Source organism: Alosa pseudoharengus, unplaced genomic scaffold (assembly GCF_046254945.1).
Source record: "Alosa pseudoharengus isolate Yale_2024_CS ecotype anadromous, Long Island Sound unplaced genomic scaffold, YU_APseudo_1.1 YU_APseudo_1.1_scf_5, whole genome shotgun sequence".
Taxonomy (NCBI): domain Eukaryota; kingdom Metazoa; phylum Chordata; class Actinopteri; order Clupeiformes; family Clupeidae; genus Alosa; species Alosa pseudoharengus.
This window is the reverse complement of record NW_027468837.1, coordinates 17,761,820-17,788,085: the sequence shown is the minus strand read 5'-3', so window position 1 is coordinate 17,788,085 and position 26,266 is coordinate 17,761,820. Positions and strand designations below refer to the sequence as shown.

General features: G+C 43.4%; 3 protein-coding genes across 8 annotated transcripts; 1 reads left to right on the top strand and 2 right to left on the bottom strand.

Annotated features, from left to right (window-relative positions):
• The first annotated feature begins 687 nt into the window (after nt 1–687).
• Nucleotides 688–4,828, top strand: LOC143104085 (specifically androgen-regulated gene protein). The gene is made up of 4 exons (XM_076268021.1): nt 688–768; nt 2,731–2,902; nt 3,178–3,376; nt 3,545–4,828. The coding sequence occupies exons 2-4, from the start codon at nt 2,798–2,800 to the stop codon at nt 4,801–4,803; spliced, it is 1,563 nt and encodes a 520-aa protein (XP_076124136.1). The 5' UTR covers nt 688–768; nt 2,731–2,797; the 3' UTR covers nt 4,804–4,828.
• A 1,733-nt stretch (nt 4,829–6,561) lies between these two features.
• On the bottom strand, nt 6,562–17,055 carry kif17 (kinesin family member 17). Of its 3 annotated transcripts, none has more exons than XM_076267397.1 (14): nt 16,460–17,055; nt 15,984–16,130; nt 15,660–15,761; nt 14,452–14,641; nt 13,010–13,462; nt 12,603–12,703; nt 12,059–12,227; nt 11,414–11,508; nt 10,603–10,727; nt 9,945–10,170; nt 9,015–9,273; nt 8,373–8,476; nt 7,891–8,017; nt 6,562–7,229 (listed from the first exon to the last, which is right to left on the bottom strand). In XM_076267397.1, the coding sequence occupies exons 1-14, from the start codon at nt 16,688–16,690 to the stop codon at nt 7,036–7,038; spliced, it is 2,523 nt and encodes an 840-aa protein (XP_076123512.1). In that variant the 5' UTR covers nt 16,691–17,055; the 3' UTR covers nt 6,562–7,035. The 3 variants fall into 3 exon arrangements, with proteins under 3 accessions (XP_076123512.1, XP_076123514.1, XP_076123513.1); XM_076267399.1 differs by having other exon boundaries at nt 7,891–8,014; XM_076267398.1 differs by having other exon boundaries at nt 8,373–8,473.
• A 2,573-nt stretch (nt 17,056–19,628) lies between these two features.
• On the bottom strand, nt 19,629–26,116 carry sh2d5 (SH2 domain containing 5). Of its 4 annotated transcripts, XM_076268387.1 has the most exons (11): nt 25,839–25,868; nt 25,673–25,724; nt 25,082–25,179; nt 24,844–24,924; nt 24,658–24,732; nt 24,065–24,211; nt 23,507–23,710; nt 22,340–22,547; nt 21,857–21,956; nt 20,693–20,852; nt 19,629–20,562 (listed from the first exon to the last, which is right to left on the bottom strand). In XM_076268387.1, exons 3-11 carry the CDS (start codon nt 25,130–25,132, stop codon nt 20,356–20,358), a joined length of 1,233 nt encoding a protein of 410 aa, XP_076124502.1. In that variant the 5' UTR covers nt 25,133–25,179; nt 25,673–25,724; nt 25,839–25,868; the 3' UTR covers nt 19,629–20,355. The 4 variants fall into 4 exon arrangements, with proteins under 4 accessions (XP_076124502.1, XP_076124504.1, XP_076124501.1 ...); XM_076268389.1 differs by lacking the exons at nt 25,673–25,724; nt 25,839–25,868 and adding an exon at nt 25,928–26,116; XM_076268386.1 differs by lacking the exon at nt 25,673–25,724 and having other exon boundaries at nt 25,839–25,914.
• Nucleotides 26,117–26,266: the final 150 nt, after the last annotated feature.

Genomic DNA, 26,266 nt, shown 5'->3' with positions numbered 1-26,266 from the left:
CTGTCCCATACCTCAAGTTTTTTTGGTGAATGCAGTAATCTTATTTGCTAGGTGAGGTAGGTGCTTGTCTTTGCCTTGTAACTGGACATTTAACTCAAATGTATCGCTAAGATATCAAATATATCGCTAAGATAGGCCAGCTTCGTCAAGAAATGTTCATTAGTGAACGTGCTTGCAGATTCAAACATGCGCTCTTCCTCCAAGAAGAGACAACTCGGAGCTCAAACACGCGCGACAGCACTTTACCTCGGGAAAGCCACCTTGCCTCGCTGTGAAACAGTACAGCCTTTTGGTCTGCTACCATCTCTTCCCGAAGTGCGGAGAATAGACGCGCTTTCAAGGGCCGGGTTTTGATGTTTGAACGTTCAAAATCTCATGTAGGTCGGGACTAAGCTGCCTTGACATGAGCGCTTCTATGAATAACACAGTGCGTCCATTGCGCATCGGGTGCTACCTGGGCCTAGGCTACAGATAAAAAAAAAAAAAAAAAACTCCTGTTTTTCACGTCAGTTCGCGCCCCACCTGGCATGTCTCCGTGACCCAGTAGTGGGTCCCAACCCACAGTTTGAGAAACGCTGGACTAGCCTATGATTGGTTGCTGGCAGTAGGTGGGAGGTGATTGGTTGGAACCTTACTACTTGGACTCAAGGACTCTAGACACCCGTTTCTGACAAGTAGCCTACCGACCACAAACTGAAGTGGAGTGGTCAGCAATTTGGATAGCCCACGACTCAGCCTATATAATTCATCAAGAGCATCAAAGAAAAGGTAGGCCTTATCTCATTTATCTGCGCCTATAAATAAATTGTAGACTATGTTTCAGCCAACAATTTGTAATATAGGCATAGGCATGGATAATGTTTCTGGTCCTGTACCCTAATAGGCCATAGAAGGATGCAAATTATATGACTATGGTTATCTTTTACATGCGGTACAGTTTGCACCTGCAATCTAGTGCCATAATACTGAAATTGTCCCTTACTAAATTGGCCCGGAATCAATGCGATCAGACGTCGGCAGAAGCTTCTGTGAGATGATTCCGTTCATTTTCTGTCTAGTGAAACGTCGTGGGGACTAATCATTAGCTGCACTGGTTCAATAAACTCTGAACTTCAGATAGCCACAGCTATATCTACAGCACGTAAGGCCAGAGAGGTCTACAGTCTGCAGTAACGACAACAGGTGCACCACTGTACTTTGGTTATTTTCAAGAGACATTTCTTTTTTCTTTTTTTTTTACTTACTTAAATTCATTGTATTGATATGGGATGCATAGCATTTCATTTTTATGTTCAGCCATGTGTTAGCCCTTTGGTACAAGGTCTGAAAAACCTAACCTAAAGTAACCCTAGAGCTTGTCAACACCTGTACAGTTTACTCTGAGTAACACACTCAGCAGGCTCCTAAGCGGAAAGACTGTTTCATACAGATTGCGTAATGTAAAAACGTCAGTGAATGTTATCTTAATCTTTGTCATATTCAAATACAAACCTCAGGGCGCGTTTCAAGCTAAGTGTTGTTTTACATAAATTGCTCTGAGTGGTGTTGAAAGAAGGAAGCAGGCAATCACATCGAGAACAGAAGTTGGTGCAGGCAATCACATCTATAACAGAAGTTGTATTGACCAATATGTTGCCCCTCTGTGTTGAGGTATAAAAAAAGCAGTCAGTAGTCTATTGAGTAAATAAAGCAGGTTGCACATAATATAAAATATATTGCCCATTTCACAATCCACTGCAGCATCTTCACAAACTTAGACTGTAATGCTGACAGGCCTGTGGGCTAGGCCTCCATCGAATCTTCATCCTGTTGGCCCATACCATATCAATACCCTTAATCCATAGGGAATCAATTACTATCATGTACTCTGTGAATTTGATATGTGGTTGTTGATTCTTGGCTGATATGTTATGTTTCAGTAATAACTGTAATGGGTAGGCAGGCATGGCAGGATTGAGTAGCCTATATGGCTGTAAACAGTGCGCTATTCATGTTGCGTTCCATTCATGCTAAACCTGATCCTGTTAAAGTGGCTTAGTGTAGCGTGTGGTGTAATCTGAGTCACGTGTGGTTAGTGGAGTAATCAGCTAAAAACCAACTGAGATGCAGACATAGCTATGATACACATCTCACTCCTCCACACCTGACACATTCGAGTACCACAGGACCACTGTTGCTAATGTACCCTCCATCGCAGAGGTATGTGGTCATAGTTCATTTCTCGTTGTTCTGTGGGCTGTGACTGCCACAGTATATTTATTTTCTTTGTTGTCTCTCACAGTCACCTGGCCACCTTCCTTGGCTTTAGTTCACAATATTATGTGATCTCTTTCAGCTTGCACACAGCGTCTTGCACTGAGCTGTTATGGGGCACTGTCCATTTTGAGCTGGTTAAGATGATGCACATGAAGAGGATAGCCATTAGTCATTGAACAAACAGAATGATAATTTCACAAGGAATGTTTTTTATATGCTCACATTGTTCATCAGTGTCTGCAATGTTATGTGTGTACCTTGGGAAGGAAGGAAGGGCAACCATGCTTGAATAAATAACATGGATCAGTTAGCTTGGTTCAGGGTTAACTGGAAGAATTATTAAAACAGAGGATGCAAATGAAGGTCCTGTTTATTTTTGTATAGCCTATTCTCCATGTGGGACAGACAAACTCAGTCACACTGAACTATTGAGTTCCATATCTATTTCACACCCACTGATTTCTTTTGTTACAGCTCCAGGCATGAGTCTGGCTCTTTATGACCAAAGCTTTTTTGCTACCAACAAACCCATTTTCGCAAGATGCCGAGAAGTGACACCTGGCTGGGTGGAGTAGTGTTAGACACAATGAGAGAGATGGACAGCGTGGGCAGCTGTGACAGTGTTGTCAGCTTCAACTCTGGATTTGTAAGTGACCTCATTGTTTGACACACAACCATTTAGAACTATAGTGCAAGTATAAGTGTATAAACATGGAAAGTTCTATTTATTCAAAGCAAAATATACAGTAGCTGATATACTCCTGCTGAATCTATCTGTGATATCTAAGCTTCAGCACTGCTGTAACTGTCGACTTTGGCTGTGTCTGGCAGTGCCAATCAATAAAGCAATACAAAAAAAAAACAAATGCAACATTCCTATGCTGTGGTAGCACTATTTCTGATATTCCCGGGCGTTTCCAGAGCGATGACAGCCTGGAGCACCTCTCTGCAGAGGAGAGAGCCTGCCTCATGTTCCTGGAGGAGACCATCGAAGCCCTTGAGACGGAGGAGGACAGCGGACTGTCCAATGACGAGCCAGACACTGTTCCGGCACCAGAGAATCTGGTCACTAGAATGGCGAACCTCTCTGCCTCCATGAGCCACAGCAAAATAAAAAATGGTGTGTTGGTCACTGCCGCTCATTTATTGAAATAAATATGTTCTTAATTTTCATGTTATAACGAGTTAATAGGTCAGGAATATGTCATTTGGCAAAGTGCCTTTTATGATGAAGTTGACAGGGAGTTGTTTGTCTTGTACATGACAAAAGCTTTTTTTTGCGTTTCAGAAGTGTCCATTTGTCACAAGGCAGAGCCTGTGAACAGAATCAGCAAAGATCACAACCAGATCCTGAATTATCTGGTTCCCACACCTCTGGTCCTGGCCAATGGGTCCACCAATGTCCTTTCCAAACCAAGGAGGGGTTTCACACCAAAGGGAGGAAGCTCTCCCAAAAAACCTATGCCAGCTGTGACCAGTAAAGCACCGCCGGCTCACCCCACCATCCCATCTGAGGTGAACGTAGTGGTGATCCCTCCTCCGCTGAAAGAGACCAGCAGCCCAGCGAGAGCCACTGACCACCCAGCCCCAGGGGAGCAGAGGCTGGCGGAGTGTGCTTCCCCACGGGGCCCGCTGTCATACGAAGGCCTGGTGCAGCTCCGCAAGGCCGCCTCCATGAAGAAAGCCCAGGAGGCCTCCCACACCACACAGAGCCAGGCTAAGCAGCCCTCTAAGCCAATTAAACAGATTCTCCTTGACGACGGGAGTCCACATGCCCAGAGTGACCAGTATGGCGTCAGAAAGCCCAGCCCTCCCACTGTGGCACCGAAACCGAAAAAGATCCCCTCGAATATTCCCACGAGTCCGCAGACGGACAAGACTGTTATGGATCCTAAGAAGGTCAGGATGGAGGCATTGTATAAACTGGGCCTCTTGAAGGATCAAGAGGCATCCACAACGCCGCATCAGTCTAAATGGGTGCGCCCACCTGCGTGTCCACCTCCTCCTCCTCCTCATCCCCCTCCTGACCCTTGTTCAGTCCCGGAGCCACCCTTCTGCAAACCACCTCCCGTACCTACCACGGCGGCGCTCAAAACTAGGCAGACGCACTGGACGAGCGGCGGGGTCCACCACCGCTCCCTGAGTGACGCCACGTCCGGCGCTCAGCAGCTGTCGGTGAAGCCTGTTGCGGGCAAGGCGGCCACCCTGGAGCGCTCTGGACCGGGCATGGGCAGCTCGCTGTCCAGCCACACAGTCTCAGACAGCGGTTACAGGGACTCCAAAAACAACCCACCGGAGTGGACAAACAACAATGACAACAGCGTCCTTCACAACTGCAAGCCCCGCTCCTCAACACTGGACATGAGAAAAGACTGCAAAGACAGCGGGCAGAGGGATGGGGGCTCTTCAGCGCAGTGGAAGTCCCTAGAGTCCGGGGTCAAACGTCCTGTGTTGAGCCAGCCAGTGCCCCACAGTGTACTGATGCTGCCTCGCATGGGTGAGGACCGGCGGGAAGCCCTGAGGAAACTAGGGCTGTTAAAGGACTAGATGCCATTCACTGCCCTCCCCCCAAAAAACTGTTCAAAACGCACAAACTACAAACTACAGTTCAGTCATGATTGGTCAGGATGTCTCTTTAAACAGCATAATAACACGATTAGCTGCAGTGCATATCGGTGCATTATGAGTTTTGGGAGGCATTGTGCCTTGTTTTGGGAGGCCTAGTGCAAAATAGCATTGCTCTGTATATTTATGGTGTGAAATCTGTGTGATATTGTATGGCTGCAGGGAGATTTCAAGGATGGGAAGAAATCATTTGTATTCATTTATCACACTGGATGCATTTAGTGTCAAGTTTGAAGTTAGCAAACTGCAACAGTGCTCACACACATCTCAAAAACCTATTATTCAAATAGTACATAACACTTAAAGGCACTTTATATGAAATGGGACATTTCAATGTAGACATGGTTGGTCTGTGACTACCAGTATCAGCAAGGACAAGATGGTTTGACCAGTCAGGCATTCATATCCTGTCAGCCATAGTCAGTGTTACCACAGTTTATTTTAAAAACCCATAACATTCAGTTATGTCCCTTTTGCCACCAGCAAGAGTTTCTGTACTGCTCAAGTTTCTCTGTGCTCAGTCTTTTTAAATGTGGCATCAAAGGTCAGATTTCCACAGTCTTTACAGCGTAATAAAATGTTGCTCTTGACTGTTTATCCATTTGTGGTTGCTCAAATGTGTAATATGTAAAACCAAAAATGTTTCACAAGCCTTGGATTCCTGGATTTGTGGCTTGACCCAAATTGCTCACTGGAGTAGAATAATAAGGTGGACAAGGCACAAAAGAAATAAGATCTGCTTAGTAAGAACCCATGGTGTACACTCTGGGCTTTTAAATTGAGTTGTGTTTCAGTCTCTCGTTGTTCATCATTTATTTACTTAGTTCATTCTTTTCTCCTCACCTCACAAAACAATTTGAGTGGAGGCAAGGAATTCTTTAAGAGTGCAGCTTCAGTACCTGAATGCCTTTCTCTTAGTTTCTGTCTGCACATTCTGTACAAAGGTCTCTCATTACTTTAGTCTCCCCCATAACACATACGTACACACACACACACTTGTACACACACATACACACACACACACACACACTCTAACCCAAGCCAAGCTACTCATCTTACACGCAGCACACCGGCATTTGAGATCTCCTGTCAGCGAGCTCCACATTATCAGATTATCCTGCTGTGTGACCCGACCACTGACACGGCAAAGTCAAACTGACCACCAACTCCCATCAATCACCAATGCTGCCTAGGACCACTGGCCTTAGTGACACGTGCAAGGTGTGTGTGTGTGATCCATCACCTGGTCATAACATGACCTTGTTGTCATGACAGTAGAGCAGGATGATCTGATAGCGTTGTGATATGATTGGGCTATGAGCGTGAGCTGTTCTGAGCCGGTACATTTTTGCATAGCGGAGGTGTCACGAAGCTCTGCTAGCAAAGCCTCAACTCTGTTGTCATATCAGGCTGTCACCATGGTGAGAAATGTGATCTGGAGGGAGACACCTGAGACTATAAAAGCACCATTCAAATTAAGACAAGCGATGAGAGTCTTTCGGCTTTTCAGAGAGCAGGTATCTTGTGTATGTTGTGTGGCCATATACATTCCATGACATATGAAGGCGTCAAAATATTTGCATATTTGTCTTCATACACCACACTCTATCAACTATACTATACTAAGATGCTTAAAGCTACATACTGTACCGTATGTTAATTGATGAAAGTACAAAGAAAACCATTTAACTAATTTATTATGGCTGTTACATTGGCCAGACACGACATTTAAATATTACATTCCATAATATTTACAGGAACATTTGTGATGAAAACTAGTGCTAAAGTGCTAACACATAAGGCTATGCAAGGTAGTGCTAGAGGACATCATAGTTAGTATCATAGTTAAGGTAGTATGTTATCTTCAAAATAAAGAAATAAAGATCTATAAACACAGCTGCAATGCTCTGTTAAATTAATGTGTTCATGGCAGGGCAACCCTTAGAGCACTAACTGTAAGCTCTGAAAAAAAATCTCTTAATGACCTGTATAGTGTATACCCCTCTCAGTGCAACAGAGATGTCATCCAAGGTTTTTTTTCCCATCAGGTCAAGGGTCAAACAAAGGCCACATGAAAAGTTCAGAGTGGACTCATGATCCTACTGGTCATCTGCCTCCATCACGATCATGATCATCACAGCGTTAGTTTCCCCCTCAGTTGCTGTAGTAGGAAGACGAGTGTGATTTGCTCTTCTTCCTTTTGGCCTTGCTGATGGAAGGAGGGTTACCCAGCGACTCCAGGCGGAAGGGTCGGGGCATGAGGGACTCGGAGCTGGATAAGGGGGAGAGGTTGGTGCTGCTGGCGGTCAGAAGAGAGTTGCCATTTCCCAGAGGAGGGGAGTGGAGACCTGTGGGAGGGGTCAGAGAGGAAATAGAGAGGAGTTGTGCTGCTGCAGGATTGAACTCAAATAGACTGTCCTTCAAATATTTTTCTGTTGTTTTTAAACATTTTAAATGATAAGCTCATGATTTTATGAAGCTTGTGCTCCTTCAAATGCATAATCACATGGATGCATTGGGAAAAATGAGGAATAACTGGAAAGACATTTGTGTCTGCGTGTTCATTCATCTCTTCTCAACTAGGCTACACTTCTACCTCAAGAACACCTGTTGTTCCTCAGTCCTCACAGACAGCTCCACCCTGTGTTCATGCTTGGAAGTGTCACAGACCAGCACTGTGGCACTGCTTCCACCACCAGTCTGCTAATGGTTTGATATGCCATTATGATATTTATATGGTTACTGGTCTTGAATATGTTTTTTTTTTGTTGTTTACCTTTATTACAATTTTTTTCTGTTTAAAAGTTGTAAAATGTAAACAACAGAATGTGATAATCTCTTAAACCCATTACTAGCAAAAATTACATAGACAACATATAAAATGTAAATGTATAAAACTAACAAATATTACTATTTCATGACAAATGTTTGAATTTGATGCCTGCAACTTGTCTCAGAAATGTTCAGGTTACATTGCCTTGCACTTGTGGGGCCTGATGTGGTCCTTACCCCCCATGGCCTTGATGGGCTCTCCTGCCAGCAGCTGGCTGGCCCTCTTGGACTTGAAGTAGTTGCTGGCGATGTTCTCACTCTCGCTGCGGTTCAGCAACTCCTTGTAGCGGTCCCCCTCCTCCTGCTGGGGGTGAGGAAGAGATGAGTAAACAACAACAACAACAACAACAACAACAACAACAACAACAACAACTACAACAACAACAACTACAACAACAACAACAACAACAACAACAACAACAACAACAAACAGCCCAAATCAAACAGATGTCCAAAGAGTAGTTCAATCAAACAGAAAATGTCTTGTATTGTAAATACTGTGTATAGCTTTTGGGTTGACTTTTTCTGGTATTTTCCAAATGTACAGCGGTTAAATTGTATGGGCCAATACACCTTTTGCTCAAAATATGGCCAATATTTATGCAAATACACCAGTAGCCAGTGATAGTTGGTATTGTTGATTGCTGTGAGGAGCTCACCATGAAGGACACAGGCTCCCCGGGGTCAGAGCTGGAGTTGCGTTGGCCAGGGAGTCGGCTTGCTGGGGCTGCTGGAGGTGCTGACACTGCAGAGGGAGTCACTGCTGAGGGAAGAGAAAGTGAGATAGAGGAGAGAGAGAGAGAGAGGTATATATATATATATATATATATATATATATATATAGAGAGAGAGAGAGAGAGAGAGAGAGAGAGAGGTATATATATATATATATATATAGAGAGAGAGAGAGAGAGAGAGAGGCTGCTGAGAGAGCACAGGCAGAGGCAGGATTAAACTGAAGACATATTCCCTGCCTGAATAAGAGCAGAAGATGAAGAAAAGAATGTGCGAATGCTGATAACTCCCAAGTATCACTATGCAAAAAGGTTTTCAGAGGACACAAGGTGGATGAAATGGTATAGATAATCAGAATGTCAAAAAGATTACATTCTTGGTCAATGCTGAAATTATGGCTAAAATAGATAACCAAGGCCCTGTAATGGCTTGTCCTGTTATATTTTAAGGTCAATTGTGTTTGCATTCCACCAGGATGCATACTAAAACACAAAATGAATCACAAAAGAATTCTTTCAGACCGCCGACTGCGTACTACCCACTCTCACCTTCCTCCCCCCCCTCACCTGCAGGCAGGGCCGTCTTCTGCACCAGCACCTCGGGCAGCCTCCAGGTGGCGCTCTCCTCGTCCCACGTGGCCTCTCGGCGCAGGCGCTCCACGTTGCTGAAGTTGCAGTCGCGGCGCACCAGCGTCGCCATGCGCTCCAGCAGGCCCTGCAGCAGCTCCCCGTCGCATTCTAGCCGCCGGATGGACCCCAGGTAGTCATCACGCTCTCGCTCAAACTCGGACTGCAGGTCGCGGATCTCCAGCCTGGCAGCCTTCAGCTGGACACACAAGAGGGAAGAGCACTAAACCTCATGACAAAAATGAAATGTCCAAAGAGAGGACATTAATGTGGACACAATCTCTTCATTGTAGTGAACACAATAATATAATAATAATAATACCACATTGTCTTACAACCTTTTGGCATGTGGCAGTGTCATTTTCAGTCAGATCAAGCATAATGATAAAGAGAAAATCAACATTAAATCAATATTTGCCAGGGGTATGAATAATTCTGTTCTTAACTGTACAGTATGTGTGTGTATATAAACCCATATTAGGTTTATCAATGCACTCTATCTATTACTATTACAAACATACAGTTGTGAGTCTCCTGTAAGGTGGCTCAGTCAGTTTGTAAATGCCAGTATAAATTAAAAGCTGAGGTGATTACAATATTTCAGATGTCAATACGGGACCTCCAGCTAAAGAAGTGCAAAACATACAGATGGAGACAACTGATGTGTAGCGTCTGTTACCATTACTTATTAATGATGAAAGTAATTAGTAATTAATTGGCTCAAGTTTCACAAGAACACTTGATTGAACTAATTAACAGTCAGCTAGAAAACCTGCTTGGCTACCTGTGCATGGTGATGTCAAGCAGTGTTCCGTTCCACTTGGGCACAGTTTTATGTTCATGAGCTCCAGAGCTGCGGGGATGGCTCACCTTCTCCTGCGTGATCTCCAGGGCCTTGCTCTTGGCGTGCACCTCCTCCTGGATGGAGTTGTAGACGTTGAGCAGCACGTTGTCGCACTCATCGTTCTGGTCCAGCGACTCGACAAAATGCTTCTTCCTCTTGTCGGCGAGGGTCTTCCTGTGGCGGCGCCGCTGCCTCAGCTCCTCGTTGCGCGCCTGCTCGCCGCCCACAAACTCCTGCTCCAGCTGCTGCAGCCTGAGACGCCAGCGCCGACACCGTCACCACACACACGCACATCACCCACTGCTGCTACTGCTACTACAGCCCCTTCCCCCAACACCACCACCACCACTGTCATCATCATCATCACCACCATCATCATCGCCTACATCACCACCATAATCAATCATCATCATCATCACTACCATCACCAATCACCATCAACCTCACGTTACTTCTCAACACTCATTAAATCAATATAAAAATATGCTTACTGTTATCATTGACCATATCACATCACTATTACTTCCATACCATCAAAATCACATTTACCACCACAATCCATCATGTTCATTACAATGCTGAAAAAAAAAACCCCAACAACATCACTCATAACATCTGAATGATCACACTTATCATTACTATGGAACTATGCGTAGGTGGCTCTCTCAGCCTACTGAATCTCACCTTTTGATAACGTGTCTCTGGTCCAGTGGTGTGGGGGTGGTCGTGGGGCTGTGCTCTGTGGAGCCGGCAGTCCCCGGCTCTCTCTGTGCGCTGACTACAGGGCCTTCTGTCCGTGCCTGCGCCACCTACAGAACAAGGGCTTATCAAATGCATGCTAAAGACTGTCTAGACTTCCCATTGCTAATCACATGTTAATGTGTCATACACTGACCCTATTTCAATGGCTCTATCAATATAGCGAATTTAGAGGAGACGACATCAAGGATATAGTGCAGCATAGCATGTTTCTTAAAGTGTGGTCCGGAGACCACTGGTGGTCCACAAGCTATCCCAAGTGGTCCGCGAGCAGACTTGGTAAAATATAATATAGATGAGTTGTTTGCAATATTGAACCAACTTGTATGTAAATCAAAACAGTTCTGCAACACTGTCAGATATGCTAGTTTAAATCATATGAATCCTCTGACACAATAACCAAAGTGCAAAGACAATAAGCAAGGTGGTTCAGTGAGTAGGCCTATTGTGTAGGCTAATAGTAGGTCTGATCTTTTTTTTTTTTTAGCTAGGTGGTCCGTGCGTTTCTTTTTTATTGGTTAAGTGGTCCTTCGTCTGAAAAAGTTTGAGAAACACTGGCATAGAGTATTCATACACTGCCACTGAAATGGTTTGAATAATAAAAAAGGAACACTGACGATAGGACTGAAACTGTACTGAGACTTGGACTAACACAACAGTGAAGCTTAGGGTTACTCAGATACTGCATAGTGTAGCATAGAGTGTGAGGAAAGGCTAGGACCCCTTGATGTCATACCTGAGCCAAGTCTTTCTCCACAGTGGCCTCCTGGGAGACAGCATGATCAGTGAACTCCTCCTCTTCCCTGAAAGGGCTTGCACTCTGCTGACTCCCTGGGAGAAGAGTGAGTGAAAGAGAGGTAAAGAGAGAGAGAGAGAAAGAGGGATGAATAAAGAGAGACAAGAGGAATCTGTGTTCTCTTGAGGGAATGTGGGTTGTGGGTGGGGTGTTCTCACATTAACACTTACTGAAATTTGAGAGCTTAAAAACTCAACTGTTTATGTGACAATAGCCAGTGGCCTTCTGGTGTTCCGGGAAGTTCAGAAAGAAAAACTGTCAACTGTCCAAACTGGGTTACATGGGACATTCTTCCACAGAGCACATTTTACATGTACTGGGAAAACTGACCTGTATAAACCTAATAAAATATCATTCAATAACAAACACTCTGGTCTATACTAAAATGAGGGCTTTGTTTTTTTATATTATATAATATTTCATTTCATTTAGCTTATTACGTAATTTTCTCATTGTTGTTTTATCTACCGTTTTATTGCTTTAAAAAAAAATCTCATCTTCAACTGTACATAAAGTACTAATAATAGTGATGTCTACTTGAGTAGACGATTTAGTATAAAGCATAATGTAGAAGTTCCTGAGCACCCATGTTGGTGGTGGTGGTGTTGGATCGGTCCGGTCTGGACTTCTCCAGGCCAGACAGCTTGGCCTCGTAGGAGGTGCGCAGCACGGCGATGGCTTCCTGCAGCTTGGCCTTGGACTCTTGCTCTGCGTGGTAGTCGGCCTGGAGCCTGGACAGCTTCTCCTCATAGTCCTGCTCAGGAAGCCAGAGAGCTTGCCTTTTACAGGGTTCCCACTAATTTTCACGGATTTCAAAACTTCGAACATTTCAAAACCCTTCATGACTTGTCAATAACCTTGAATTACATTTTCATGGCTTTTCACAGCCTATAAGTACAACTTTATGCTACAGGTTGGGGCTAATTATGAAATGCGACTTAAATGAGTTTGGATAAAATGTGCTTTCTCCCCCCACCATTCTTCATCTTTTTCTTATTCTTTTACGAAGGAAGCAATCGAATCAATGAATATTTCCACTCGTGCACCACTGTGTCAACGCTATGCTAAATCACTTTAGGGGTTTTATAAGGGTCCATACAATGGTGACGATGTTCCTGTTTGTTCTGACCTGCTTGATCTTCTCTTTTTCCGCTTCACTCTCTAGAGAGCTGGACTGTGGTCTGGAGCGGGGCGTGGCCTCAGTATCGGACATCTGACCGGCCAGCAAAGCTGAGAAAGGAGCACCAAAGCACAAGTCGCAAGTTATCTCAACCTATGAATCTATTTTGTTTGACTGTTTATACTGTTTACAATTGAGTGTGTTCTACAACAGCCACATAATAGCTTCAAAGTGAGCAGGTCATAAACATCAGTAATTATCAGAAAAAGTGATTATAATGTGCAAACTAAAAAAAAATATTTAGTTGGATTACATAAGATTAGAATAACTAACAAGACCTATTAAAAACTGCACCCCCTTCTCATTATATCCTATGATAGCAAGAGCGGGCAGTTGGTTGCATACGAGTGTCTCACATGTGAGGTTGGCAGTGCCCAGCTGGCCGGAGAGCAGCACCCGCAGCTGCTTGATCTCCTCCTGGTACTCGCGCAGCAGGGCATCCTTGGGGTCCTCGTTGATGCGCGGGCGATTCTGGATGCTCTTGGCGCGGTTGGCGTAGCGCAGCGTGCTCAGGCTCTCCTCGTAGTTGTCCGCGGCCGGCGAGAGGCAGGCCACCATGAGCGTGCGCGTGTTGCCGCCCAGCGAGTCCTGCAGCAGCCGCGTCAGCTTGGAGTCGCGGTAGGGCACGTGCTTGGAGCGCCCGTCCACCAGTGCCGAGATGACGTTGCCCAGTGCCGACAGCGACAGGTTGATCTTGGTGGCCTCGCGCAGGCGTTCACCCGTGGCGCCCGTCTTGGTCTGCCGTTCGCTCCCTGCCAGGTCAACCAGGTTCAGCTTGCCCGCCCGCAAGTGGTCTTTCCCTGCAGCATCTGAGGCATACATTGGATAATCAAAACATAAACACTCAGATGATGCAGTCTACCTCTAAAACTAATAGGGCCTGCCACAAGACTGATCTGACTACTAAGTATTGCGACACCTGGCCATTACACCCACAGGAACTATTAGGACATCCCATTCTAAATCTGTAGGCATAAGACAGCTACGACAGCTACCACTCTTCATAGAAGATTTTCCACAAGATTTTGGGGTGTGTCTGTGGGATGTTGGCACTGATGTTGGACAAGAAATTCTTCCGTACTAAACTCACCCAACCATGTCTACACGGACCTTGCTTTGTGCATCCTATGACAGTGCCATGCTTGAAATCACTAAGCTCTTCAGAGCAACCCATTCCTTCACAAGTGTGAATGCTGACTAAGTGCTTTATTTTATACTACTGTGGTAATGGGCCTGAATGACACACAAATTCAGTAATTCTTAATTAGTCTAATGCTTTTGTCCATAGTGTGTCGTACACTTGTATGTAACATGTATGCAGATAGAAAATGAACAAGGACATGAACAATAATATTATGACTTGTCTTAATTGATGAGTCAGCCAAAAAAGACAAGTTAAAAAAGCAAGTTAAAAACTGATATCTAGCCAAGTGTAAATAATCTTAAGATAAAAAAAGGAAATCTAGTTGAGTATTGTTTTTTAGTATAAAGACACTTACCTAGCACTTTCTCATAAAACCATTCGACTTAATTTAATATGAGTTAGACTTATCCTCCTTATCCTTATCAAGAAAACAAGCTATTTTTGGCTGCCAGTGCATTAAGCAAATTTGTCTTGATAAGACGTCTTAATATAAGATCTTAATATAAGATTAATAACTCCCGGTTAGACAAGCAGTTTTTGCAGTGTATCTGAGGATTTTCTTGGATGTTTCCTAGACTACAACTGATTAATACATCACTACAGCAACAAACACAAGTTTTAATCCCCACTTTTGCATTTGTATTGTTTGCTAACCAGTGCTGCAGATCTCCAGGTGGATGGTGAAGATGGAGTGGGAGCGCGACGAGTCTTTATTCATGAGGGTGTAGCCCACCGAGCGGTTGCCCCAGCCCTGAGCCATGATGCACTCACATTCTGCAACACTGTGCACTGTGTGCATGGAGAGGTCTCGCACATACACACCGTGTTCCGGATGTTCTTTAAGCTGGGAAGGACACACACACCCACACCCATACAACAAACTTAACTTCATGACAAGACACAATGTCATAGCAGGGCCGGCTCTTTCCATTTTAAGTACTAAAAATACTCTTTAAATGGAGCATGATATCCCTTTGCAAACCTTCCATATCTGTCTATTTAATCTATTCCTTCATCAGTACACTGACTGTGATTAAGTGGACAGTGTTTGAGAGCAACAGCTTTTCTCTGCCTACGAGACATGCAATAAACTGCAAACAATCAACAGATCAACTATGCTGATCTGCCTGTTACATCAGAGATGCACTCAAAAAGTCACAACTGAACTTGTCAAGCGGTACAAAGTGGAGACAAGTCTCTGACATTGTCAATGCATGTCCAGATTGAGCATTGTTGCAGGGCAACCACATAACCGGTTCCAGATGTTCCGGGTTGGATGACTAAAGTTCTCAAAAAACTGATCATTAAAGTTCCCAAGAAACTTGAGGTTGGTAAGAGAGGGTGTGTATTGTGTGTGTGTGTGTGTGTGAGCAACACACAAGCTACTCATCTTGCACTGGATCAAGTCAGCACCAGTCAACCGCTACATTCATTGTTTTGCACTTTCCTGATGTCATCACATCACCAAACGTAGGCTATTGGTTTTACCAAAAACATTTGGCAGTATTTATAAACTACAAAATTACACACCTTTAAAGTATTTTGATGCAAAATATGAAGCCATTTTTTTCAACAAAATAAAATACAAATGACAAAATGCTATTTTGTATTTGAAATACTTATTTGAAATACATGTATCAGAAATACTGCCCATCCGTGACTGTTGGCTGCAGCAACTCTAGCTAGGTAGTAGAGATTTTTTTGTGTTTGTGTTTTGTGTTTATGTCAATTTTGATCCAAATTGACCGCTTTGCTATGTTGCCCACACAAGTATTGTTACTGTATTGTTACAGACCAGTTAATGATACACAGAAATGAACAGAGATCCAGTCTAACACATTACCACTGGTGGACATATTTACTTCCTTTTTCTGCTTGGTGTCTTTTCCTAAAAGGTCCCGGATTTCTTCATTGTAGATCTCCAGGTAGGATGCCCTGACAAGGAACTTGGTGTTTTCTACACACTTTAAAGACAAACACAAATCAACAGAAAAACAAACAAAACACAATACTAACACAGGTATCCCAGTGGCAGTGGTACAACTGATTATTCACAGTCCGATATCTGAGGAGTTCTAGGTCATTTTTTAAAAGATCTGTGCTTATGAATTATGGACGACCGCTTTATTTGGGCAGAGCATGATAGCACGTTTCAAGGATGACATAATGCAAAACGGTGTTTATACCTGGATTGTTTCAAAGATGTGCTCAAACGCGCGAGGAATGACACCTCTCTGGGATGAGGGCTCCACTACTCCCTGCATGGTATAGGATTTACCACTTCCAGTTTGGCCATAAGCAAATATTGTCCCATTATAGCCTTCAGTCACTCCCTGTTCAATAACATGGTCACAGACAGAGGCAAGACATAGTGGATAAATGCAAAGTTCTACAAGCCTCATAACTATTTAAAGATCATCATAAACATTGCAAATCACTGACCGTTTAGAGGTCAGTAGCAGAGAGGTAACTCCCTTCATGCATAAGGTCAAAAACCAGCACTAGAAACAGGATATGCCTGACTTTCAAGTTACAGTAGGTTACTATTACAGATTTGATCTAGACTAGATCTCAAGGATCTAGTTACAGTCAAGTGCATGTGTTGATGGGTCAGTTAAAGTTAACCACCAGTATCTTGATATGACAGATGAACAGCACTTACTTCTACCAGTGGATAGGCAATTTCGTTGTAGATTTGCTCCGTGGTTTGGTCAATGAAGTAAGTTCCATCAAACGTGAACTGCTTCGGTGGTTCGCTGGAAGTCCCTGGCTTCTCAATAAAGCACTGACACAAACTTGTGTCCATTGAAACAATAATTTTACAGTTCAGTGCTTTCTCCCTGTCATTGATTGGTCGACACCTAACAACAACTTTCACCGATTCTGATGTCATTTTGAGATTTTAATATACATATAATCCGAGGTAATCAAACTATATGATTTTATTTGTAAGTCTATGTCAAGGATCCTCTACAATGAATGGACTGGCCAAGCAAATGGTCTTGCTGTCTCACTATCCATAGGCTCGGCCACGGCCATGGCACCTACCGACCCATCAAGCGAGCTAGCGTGCTAACAATTTAGGTATGATGGAAAGCTGTGGAAAATAGATGACATGAGCGGTCCTATTTCACCCGACCACAGACGAAGCATCCCCTTTTAAGATAACCGCTTGCGGTCTTCAAGCTCCGGTATTCCGAGGTCGTGTCCTCGTAAAAGTGAGGTTAGACAAACAGCATATTATCAGCTCGTCCTATAAATCGGCCAGCCACAGAGGAACAGGTTCCCTGGGTCGTGGCGTTCTGAGTTGCTAGGTAACGATAAACTTCTGACACTAGAGGAATTATCCTCTCCCATGTTGCGTCCTTTTAATAAGGCTTAAAAGGACAAAACAAATTAAGAACAAAAGTTAATTTAATAGCTTACTACTATGGTGGATTTTCATGATTTAAGGGGATGTAATCATCGGTTTCATAAGTGTTAATATTATTGCATGGGTTTTCATGTTTTAGAAGAATGTAGTCATGAGTGTCTTAATGCAACTGCATTTGCTGTGAGCAGGTTGAGGTCATTGTATCCTGTGTAGGCCAGACCAACTGTCAGAGGAGTGGGGTGAGGGGAAAAGTAATGGGGGTACCAGGAAAGCATCTCCTCCATACATGGTCAAGGGAAGGGGGGTGTTATCAAGCTGGCGAGGAATGGACAGGACACGGATGAGGCCATTGTGCCTCATGAGTTAGGGCCTGTCCAGCTACAGAATCAGATAAGAAGGCCTTAACTCTTAACTCTAAACTTGAAGGAACCAGGAAAATTTAGGGTTATACTATTTTACATGTTACCTATGCATTACATAGGTTTGCATAGTTTTATGCATGATGGGGAGATAGTTTCCACCAATGTAAGCGACCCTGCGTGGTACTGATTGGCGAAGGGTGTTGTTGGAGATGACGTGAGAGGGTGGCACGTCTCAAGGGCCGAGGGGTATAAAATATAGTGTATAGCCATCCGTAGGCAGATCTTGTCGGGAGCCCCAGCTGATGACATCTCCTATTGATGGTTGGGCTGGACTTTGGTTGGGCTGTACTGATATGGAGAATAAAGATCAACAGTCTTCAGAAAATCTTCTGTCTAGGCCTACATTGTCTCCTTCTGACGCCTTGTTCCAGAGTGCTAAATTACTAAATACCGTAAAACTTCAAATAATCGCCGAGTCCCTAAGAGACGCCTGTCTCTTTTAAACGCCTGGCGTGGCTACAGGTTTGGGTTAAAGGCCGGTCTCCAGTAGAGGCCTGGTCTGTTTTTTAGTTTCGGGTTGTATTTAATGTTCTAAAAACCGTCAGATCATCTGTTTAAAGATTCGCAATGACACGAAACCATTACAGAAAGGAGGTTACAGCAGTGTGAATTAGATGTTGCACGTCGTTACAAGCCGTCGCAAAGCATTCACATGTCTGGTCACAGTTGCAAGTTTTTAGAATGTTGCATCAAGTTGCTGCTCATCTCGTTGCGAATCTTGGGTGTGATTTGGGTAAGTATGGCGCAGACTGCGCACGTTATGATTAGATGGCATTAAAAGGCTGCGGTGGGGAAAAGCTAGAGTTCCAAATTGTATAACTTTTTTCCCCAATATGAACTATGCCTATGTCCGTCATCGTTCAATTCATCCCTTGTGTTAATTTGCGGATAGGCCGATGGTAAGCTTGTTTTTATGCTGGCAACAAAACCAGAACGGTTCGCGAATGTTATTCTTTATTCTAAATGCCATGGCGATAAAGAGAAAGAAGTCAGAAAAGGAATTTACCTTAGACTAGGCTATACCAGAGCCCGTCTACGGACATCCTCTGGCTATATAACCTACTGAAATAGATTAATGATGTAAAGTCAAGTGCGCTTCTATGGGACTGGTGTGTGCGCGCACAGTTTTTATTGATGAGTCGAGTGGCAAGTGCTGCGCATAGTTGCAGTGGAACGTGGCTGCCCAGGGCATTATAAAACTTCTCACTCTTAGACCTACTCATACACGGCGGTGAAAAAGCGTATTTAACTGTCTAAATTCTAATCATATGCTGGGGGAGAAATCGTCGGACATCCATGATTTTTGTGATTTTGTTATTCAGCACCCCTGGTCAAAAATATGTTCCCCTGCGCCTGGAAGTAGGCTAGGCTACTGTTTTCAAATTTGGCAAATACAAAACGGGAGAAACAGTATGGTTCATGCTCTCTCGTGCTGTTTATTCCTGCCGAAAAGGAGGTAGAATGAAACATTAAGCACGTTCCACTTTTGCATAAATAATTCCTGAACGGTTTTGGTCAGGGCTGATAATGCAATTGTATTTGACAAAGGACCGATATAGGCTATTTGCTAGTGACAAAATATGAGCTTTCAGTGTGATACGATCTCTTTGTAGATTACGTTTAATTAAAACGTGTTTCATCTGTTCTGGCTATCCCAGCTATTTGGATCTTACTGTATCTCACTCAATGAACAACATCTCAACACTAAATAAATGATGATCCATAATTGTCATCAGATAGCCTAGTCATATAGGTAGACATTCAGTGTGTTTGAAATAATTAATTCGATAATATTTTCCATCTTTGCAGAGGAAAAGTTTTGTGTAAAGGGAATTAAAGGCCTGTCTCATATAGACGCCTGTCTCTAATACTAGCCGGTCCAGTTTGGCGATTTGGGAAAATAAAAGCCCGGGCTATTATTTGGAGTTTTACGGTAGTCAAGTGGTAATTGTTAATTGGACAATTGGATTCGGAAGTTCGGAAGTGGACATTTTCCTTGACACTACTCATACCAAAATAAGTCTCGTGAAACATGATTGTAGTTAAAGACATTGTTTATATAAAAAAATATGAAGTCAACTACAAAATGTGATACAAGTCCTTGAAAATGTAGGACAGTAAAAACTTCATAAAAGTTAACTACAGCCGTAAGCTACAACATAAAAACTGGCACATACAAAAATCAACAAAATGTCAGTCACAGACAAACCAGAGTACACGTGTGTTACCAGTAATTAATCATAATGTCAGTAACCAGAAATATCACATATTTATGATATGAGAATGGTAACACATTGAAAGTCGTTGTTTAGTTGGCATATTGGCATTGTAACAAAAAGTAGGTAGGCTATAGGCTACAGAATTGTGAAATGATATCCTACACATGCATAAAGGACAGCCTAACCTAAATATTAATTAAGAATTCTTAAGTAAAATGAGCATACTGGCTATCGATCATAGAGAAAAGTGTGACATTCCCAAAACCCACAAATAAATAAATAACATGTAGACTTCAGCAGATGCAGACCTCAAGTGCTAAACGAACTATTAGAACTGATTGAAAGAAAAGTGCCACGTAAGTTAAAGTGAATAGCCTCACCAAGTCCATATACTCTGAACAAAAAGAATGGAATCACAGAACAATAAATGTACCTGAAGTAATCAAACTTATTTAAAAAGTGTTTAAAAGTTTAAGCCTTCAGTAGGCCTAGCCCACCAGATAGAACCTGGTCACCTTCACTGCACAAACTCAAAATAAAGAATTCAGATCCAGCTTTTAACATGACCATACTTGGGCATGACCCTCTTGTGGCCAAACTGTGCTAGTTCAGTCTGGGATTTGCTGATGTTCTCCTCCCACTCATAGCAGTGGTTCACTCGTGCACAGCTCAGATGACATTCCAGCTCCCCCCTGTACTCCGTGTAGTATTCTATTAGGGTTGAAATAGTGTCAAACTCGATGTGGCATCCCTGCAAGAAAAGGTGAAAGCAATGTCATTGGTCTTTTTAAGGAAATGAATAGCACAATAACACATATTGACCAAAATGAAAAGAACAGCAATGTAATGCTGCATAAGTAAGTGATCTAATCAGCACCCACTTCCAGCAGGTATCTGCCTTTGGAGGTGTTCTTGATGACACGAACGGCCAGGCCGGAGGGGAAACGGATGATGAGGGTGCCACGACTTGGTTTCTTGGGATGGGGACACAGCAGGTAGGCCCCGAGCACGTCCTCCGCAAGCAGGGCAGAGCTGCTGTCACTGACGATCAGAAGAGAACATGGCTTCAGTCAGGACCAAATGTTTGAAACATGCAAAGCTCCAATAACAGCATACCCTCACAGGCCCAGTTCCCACCAGTTTTATCCTAGAGAAGGGTGAACAGTGAACCCTGGCATTGACACAGGAAAACCACTTGCTTTAAAATACATTTTTTACACAAAGGTATATAAAGGGTATGTTTTTTTTCCTGACACTCTTTATTGGTTAAATATGGGTAAAACTCCCATTTAGTAAGGTATCTGCAAAAAATGTGCCTTTTTGGCAGGTACTCCACCATTGCTCACTTAATTTATCAAATACACCAAGGTTCCGCCAATGTAAGATATAAAATCTTTGACACACATTGTTGACAACTTCTTGCCACTAGATATGTAAGACTCTACATACAAACAAGTAAAACAGGTGGCAGTATCATGACAGAAGACTCATCAGTTCAGTTATACAGGCCTTATGTTATGAAAGTTAAAAAATATGGGACATTCGTAGGAAAATGTTAAAATGGGAGGACAACACAATTACAACATGAGAATCCCAGAGAAAAAAAAAAAACAGGAGTACTGACAGATCTGAATCAGATGTGCTAAGGTAAAAGTGACTTGTAGGCCATCTACCACCTGGATTTGTACATGTTAGGGTAAAGATCAGGTGTGTGTGGGTATCACAGCACAGCACAGGTCCCATATTTGAATTTCACATACGTTTCATGCTCATTCCAGCACTCCTATGGTGGTCATTTCACTATGTCAAAGAGTCGCTCCACAACATTGTTGTGCTTTCTAATGCCATTCATTTTGGATGGAGAGACCCCACACGCCAGATAATCCCACTGCAGACTTGTCATGAACAGTGTTAAGAGACATCTTCAGAGATATCTGGATGTCCTGCATTGCTCACAGGACTCACAAGAACTGTTTGGAGGTGAGCGGGAGAGAGAGAGAGAACAGCCAGACAGACAGAGATGAATCCCTAGAGAGGCAAATTACCTAGAGAGCCCAGCCGAGCACCACACCGCTTGAGCCAACGCTTCTTCGGACTCGGCCAGACTTGGGGTACGCTGCACTGGACCATCTTGTTCCTCCTTTGCTGTTTCACACACACAAATAGACCATTCCTGAAACCCCCAGAGGCTCCTAGTCTTACCATGTTTATTTACTTTTGAGGACATTTTCCAAACATATTTCAGCGAGAGGGAAATGAAGCAAAACTTTGCTTTAGTAAATAACCAATTATTTGGCTACTCAAAATCACTGTAAATCCACAAAATCTAAAAGCAGTGTAATACCTGGGACTTGAGTGGCCTTGAGTGTCCAAAAAAGAAACAGATACAAAAAATGACCATCTGTGATCAGTCCATCACCCACACCATGGAGTGCTCCATCACCTGGGTGCCCGACACTGAACTGAATGTCTACGTTACCTAATGAAATCTTTCACCCTGGACAGCATTCGCCACACCCCAGCCCCACCTTTCGTGTGGTTCATCCGCTCCTGTAGCTGCCTCTGTTTGAGTGGCGTGTAGGTGAAGGAGCGGTAGGCCCCGGAGCTCAGGCCCTTGTTGCGGATGGCCGCCTTGCGCACTAGCGTGGGCGAGGTGATGGGGCCTTCATCTGGGCTGCTGCTCTGTGGCCGCTTCTGCTGCTGCTGCGGCTCCGGTGTGCTGGACTTGGACGGGGTCTAAAATAAATTATTTCTTATTTAAAAAAAAAACCATCTAAAAATGTTCTGTTTACTGAGATCCAATACCATACCAATACCACACAACAATATTAATTATTATTAAACGACATATTACAAGATGGTAAAACCCTACTGATACTAACTGCATAGCTGCTTCATACAAAGGCAAGACCTGTCCACAGTACATAAATATAAATATAAAAACCTTTTGTTAAAGAAATCAGCTGCCCTCTAATCTCATCACAGATAACGTGTGGCAGGATACAGGAAACACAAGCCGAGTGGTACAGGCTGGTAGAGTGAAGCCAATCTACATGGTACAAGAGTGAACATTGGATAGAAGCCCACTTTAAGGTAAGCGGACAAGAGTTTAGGTGGCGTAGTATCTAAGAATAGGAGCAGGGAATAGAGTTAAAGAAAGAGACAGCGATACAAACACTGTAGACAACCAAAAGAAAAACCAGAAAGAATCCCAATAATGTCTGCATCCAAAGACTTTCTGGTGTCTCCTCATCTGTAACTTTCAGCAGCAGTGGTTTTATTTGGAGTGCAGACTGACATTATTATTGGTACATTGGAAACTGAAACGTGTCGACACACCCCACAAAAAGATGTCAACAAAAGAGTGCAGTGAAAAGAATGAGAACAGAAATGACCAAAACAGACACGGATATGGCCATTACTCTCAGTCCAGTCAAAACTAAAAGGACATTGAACAAACTTGGAGAAACATTTTTGAACAGCAGAAGAATAACAATAGTTGACCATCATTCAACATCCTTCACAAAATGTAAAAGAGGTGTAGACCATAAACTGTAGGCCATAATAATGGTGACGTCCTCTTCCTGTAAAGGGACACTTCACAAAACAAAGAAGACAAAAGCCTAAGCAGATTGACTGTCAACTGAAAGTCCCCCCTCACTCCCTCATGCAGACATCAAGCCATGTGATCTGACCTTGGCCCCTGGGAAGAGTCCCAGGAAAGGGGCTCGTCTGAAGGAGACCAGGGCGCTAACGCTGAGGGGGAAGCCCTGGTTGAGGAGAGAGGGCACACGTGTTAGCTTCTTCCCCTCAGACGACTCGTCCTGAGCCTCCTCCGGGTGGCACTCCAAGTAGAAGAGCTGGAAGCACCGGCACAGCAGCAGGTTCAGGAACTGTGCCTGGACCGTCCATAAAGAAGGAGCGAGAGAGAAACAAACAAACAAATCACACTGGCTCAGTCTTTAGACAGTGTTCAGATTTCCTTTTTTAAAGAACAATAAGACTGCTTGGACAGACTCATGCTCATGAAAAAAGATGGAGTCAGATAAAGAATATCAGAACGAGCGATTTGAAACAATCAATTCACCTCTGCTTTTTTCATTATACTGAGGCAAAACAATGCATGTGATGTGGCTCATATCATTTCCATTCAACAACCATAACCCCTGATTTTCTTTTAATGAAAACATCTCCCACGTGCCCCCACGATGTGTGTGCTAATGTAAAAACCAGACTGGAGGTGTGCCACATACCGCTCTGGCGTGTCTGGCCTTGAAAAGGTGGCAGTAGAGCTGGGTGTCACTGCTGCCTGGGTTGTGGGAAACGAAGGCGAACTGGGAGTCGGACGGCCGAGCGGTGGACAGGGAGATCCTCCGCAACGCATGGGCCATGAGGAGTGTCTGAGGACAAGGCAGAACACAGAGGGCGTTTCATTTGATGTTCTCCAAAGCTCTAATCAAGAACCACTGCATCTGGACATATGCCACAGTGATGCGTGTGACAATTGATCATTTGGTGGTGTCTTAGATCTCCTTACTGTAGCTTACCTCAATGGCACTTTGAATAATGTTATGAATAATGTTATAAAATTAAAAAGATTTAGTCAGCTGGTCCTGAAATTTTCTACATGGAAAAGCAATCATGTCTTGTTGCATGAATGCATGTAGCGGAGGCTCAGGGAGTGGTACAATTTCATATACACTGTTGCACAGTTAACTAGTATTTAATTTCATAAACTGAAAACCGCACACAGAAAAGTAACTACTAATTTGACCTTTAAAAACTTTCCAAAAAAAAGTGTTTTGATGGCTTGTTATGAAGCCACAACTTTCTATGAAGTTCTTACCGTCTCATCCTCATCATATATTTTCACTCCTTTGATGGAGAACTTCAGCGAGACTGGCCTCCTTTTCTTGCAGTTCTGCACACAAACACACACACACATTAAAAGAGCACATGTAGTCTGCAGCAAACATCTTTTTTATTTTTGGCTCTGTTGTCCACTACAAACTGCTGACACACAAGCACTCACCCTGAGAGCCTTCAGCTGTATGTGCAGCTGTTGAATCTGCTCATCCAAGCAATTATCATCCACAGGAAACGAGCCCACATACTATGAGAAACGAATGTCAACACAAAAAAAGCATACATCTTTCTGTTTGTGGGAGCACATATGAATTTGCTGCTCAGTATGGCCCACCTAAATATCCACTACTGGCATCTGTGCCTCTGTGAGAAGCCAAAATGTCACCTAACCTGTAACAGCCTACCTCGGCAGACCTGGTGACTGTGCCGTCCTCCCTGGTTGGTCCGTCACACATGATGATTGTTGCTTTGATTCACCTTTCTTTCGCTAGCTCTCAATGTTCTGTCGAGAACATATAGGCATTATGTGATTAAGTGTAAGTACAAAGAGGAAGTGAGCACACAATCTCTGAGCAAGTACAGCCGACCCACACTTTTGCATTCTGCTCTGCACTGTTGAAAAGTGGGCTGTGTGGTTACATGCACCGGCGAGAAGTCGGCGAAAGGTACTATCGCCAGTCCTCACAAACACCCACCAAGTAATTGCTTTACTGTGACTACTTGACACTGTCCAATGATTGAAAGATGAGATAAATTCGGTAAAATTGGCGAAAACTTTCTACAACACCATTGAGGAATGTTGACACAGCCCTATCTTCCCAAGTCAACACTATAACCAAGTAGGCCTAGCAAATATATATATATATATATATATAAAATACAAAACCAAACATTTATCAAAAACAATGGAGGCAATTATGAAGGCATTATGGACAAAGTGCCCATTGAGACTTAAGATAAACTTTACATAAGCGATCTTTGATATACACACGCACCTCAGGAGGTTTCCACGCAAAATTCTCTCGTTGCGCCGTCGTTCATACAGTTCTACAAGCATAACATACATACTTCTTGACCTGCATGAAAATTACTCGCAGTCGGTAGCTTACCACATAAGATGTCTGCTTTCTATCAAATGCGGTTTAATATTTTTCCACTTACCGTGACGGTGAATACCACACTGAGGGGTCGTAGTCCCAGACAGCTCGCAGACGAAAGTGCACCTATTTCGCAAGTCTGAAATGACTCACCTTATCAGCACCGTCTCCGCCCAACATGTGCGCCCATGGGAAATTTAGTCTTCGACAGTCACTGTGTGGGCTATCCATTAATTCGGAATATTGGCCTTTATAATTCTGATTGAAAGGTTATATAATTCCGTTTTCCTGTCTATGTCGAGAGGAATGGGACACTTGAAAACAATTTGAACTATGTGGGCTATTTTATGCAGCCTATTTCTCTTACAACATGTAGCGGCAAGTAGGAGAATTAGAAACGTGGGTTGTCATCAAATAGGCGCGTGCGCAATTTATATTTGACCACAAACATTACTCTATTATGTTGTGCTATGTAGTCTAGTGCAGTGTTTC

Excerpts from the sequence above, each read along its gene's own strand:
- LOC143104085 (XM_076268021.1), top strand. The coding sequence starts at position 2,798 with ATGCCGAGAAGTGACACCTGGCTGGGTGGAGTAGTGTTAGACACAATG. Across the intron at positions 2,903-3,177 it reads TCAGCTTCAACTCTGGATTT|AGCGATGACAGCCTGGAGCA; the intron begins GTAAGTGACCTC and ends GGGCGTTTCCAG. Across the intron at positions 3,377-3,544 it reads CCACAGCAAAATAAAAAATG|AAGTGTCCATTTGTCACAAG; the intron begins GTGTGTTGGTCA and ends TTTGCGTTTCAG.
- sh2d5 (XM_076268389.1), bottom strand. The coding sequence starts at position 25,132 with ATGTGTGACGGACCAACCAGGGAGGACGGCACAGTCACCAGGTCTGCC. Across the intron at positions 23,711-24,064 it reads AGGCCAGACACGCCAGAGCG|GCACAGTTCCTGAACCTGCT; the intron begins GTATGTGGCACA and ends TGGACGGTCCAG. Across the intron at positions 21,957-22,339 it reads GCGGATGAACCACACGAAAG|CAAAGGAGGAACAAGATGGT; the intron begins GTGGGGCTGGGG and ends TGTGTGAAACAG.
- kif17 (XM_076267397.1), bottom strand. The coding sequence starts at position 16,690 with ATGACATCAGAATCGGTGAAAGTTGTTGTTAGGTGTCGACCAATCAAT. Across the intron at positions 12,228-12,602 it reads AAAAAGAGAAGATCAAGCAG|GACTATGAGGAGAAGCTGTC; the intron begins GTCAGAACAAAC and ends CTTCCTGAGCAG. Across the intron at positions 9,274-9,944 it reads TGGAGATCACGCAGGAGAAG|CTGAAGGCTGCCAGGCTGGA; the intron begins GTGAGCCATCCC and ends TTGTGTGTCCAG.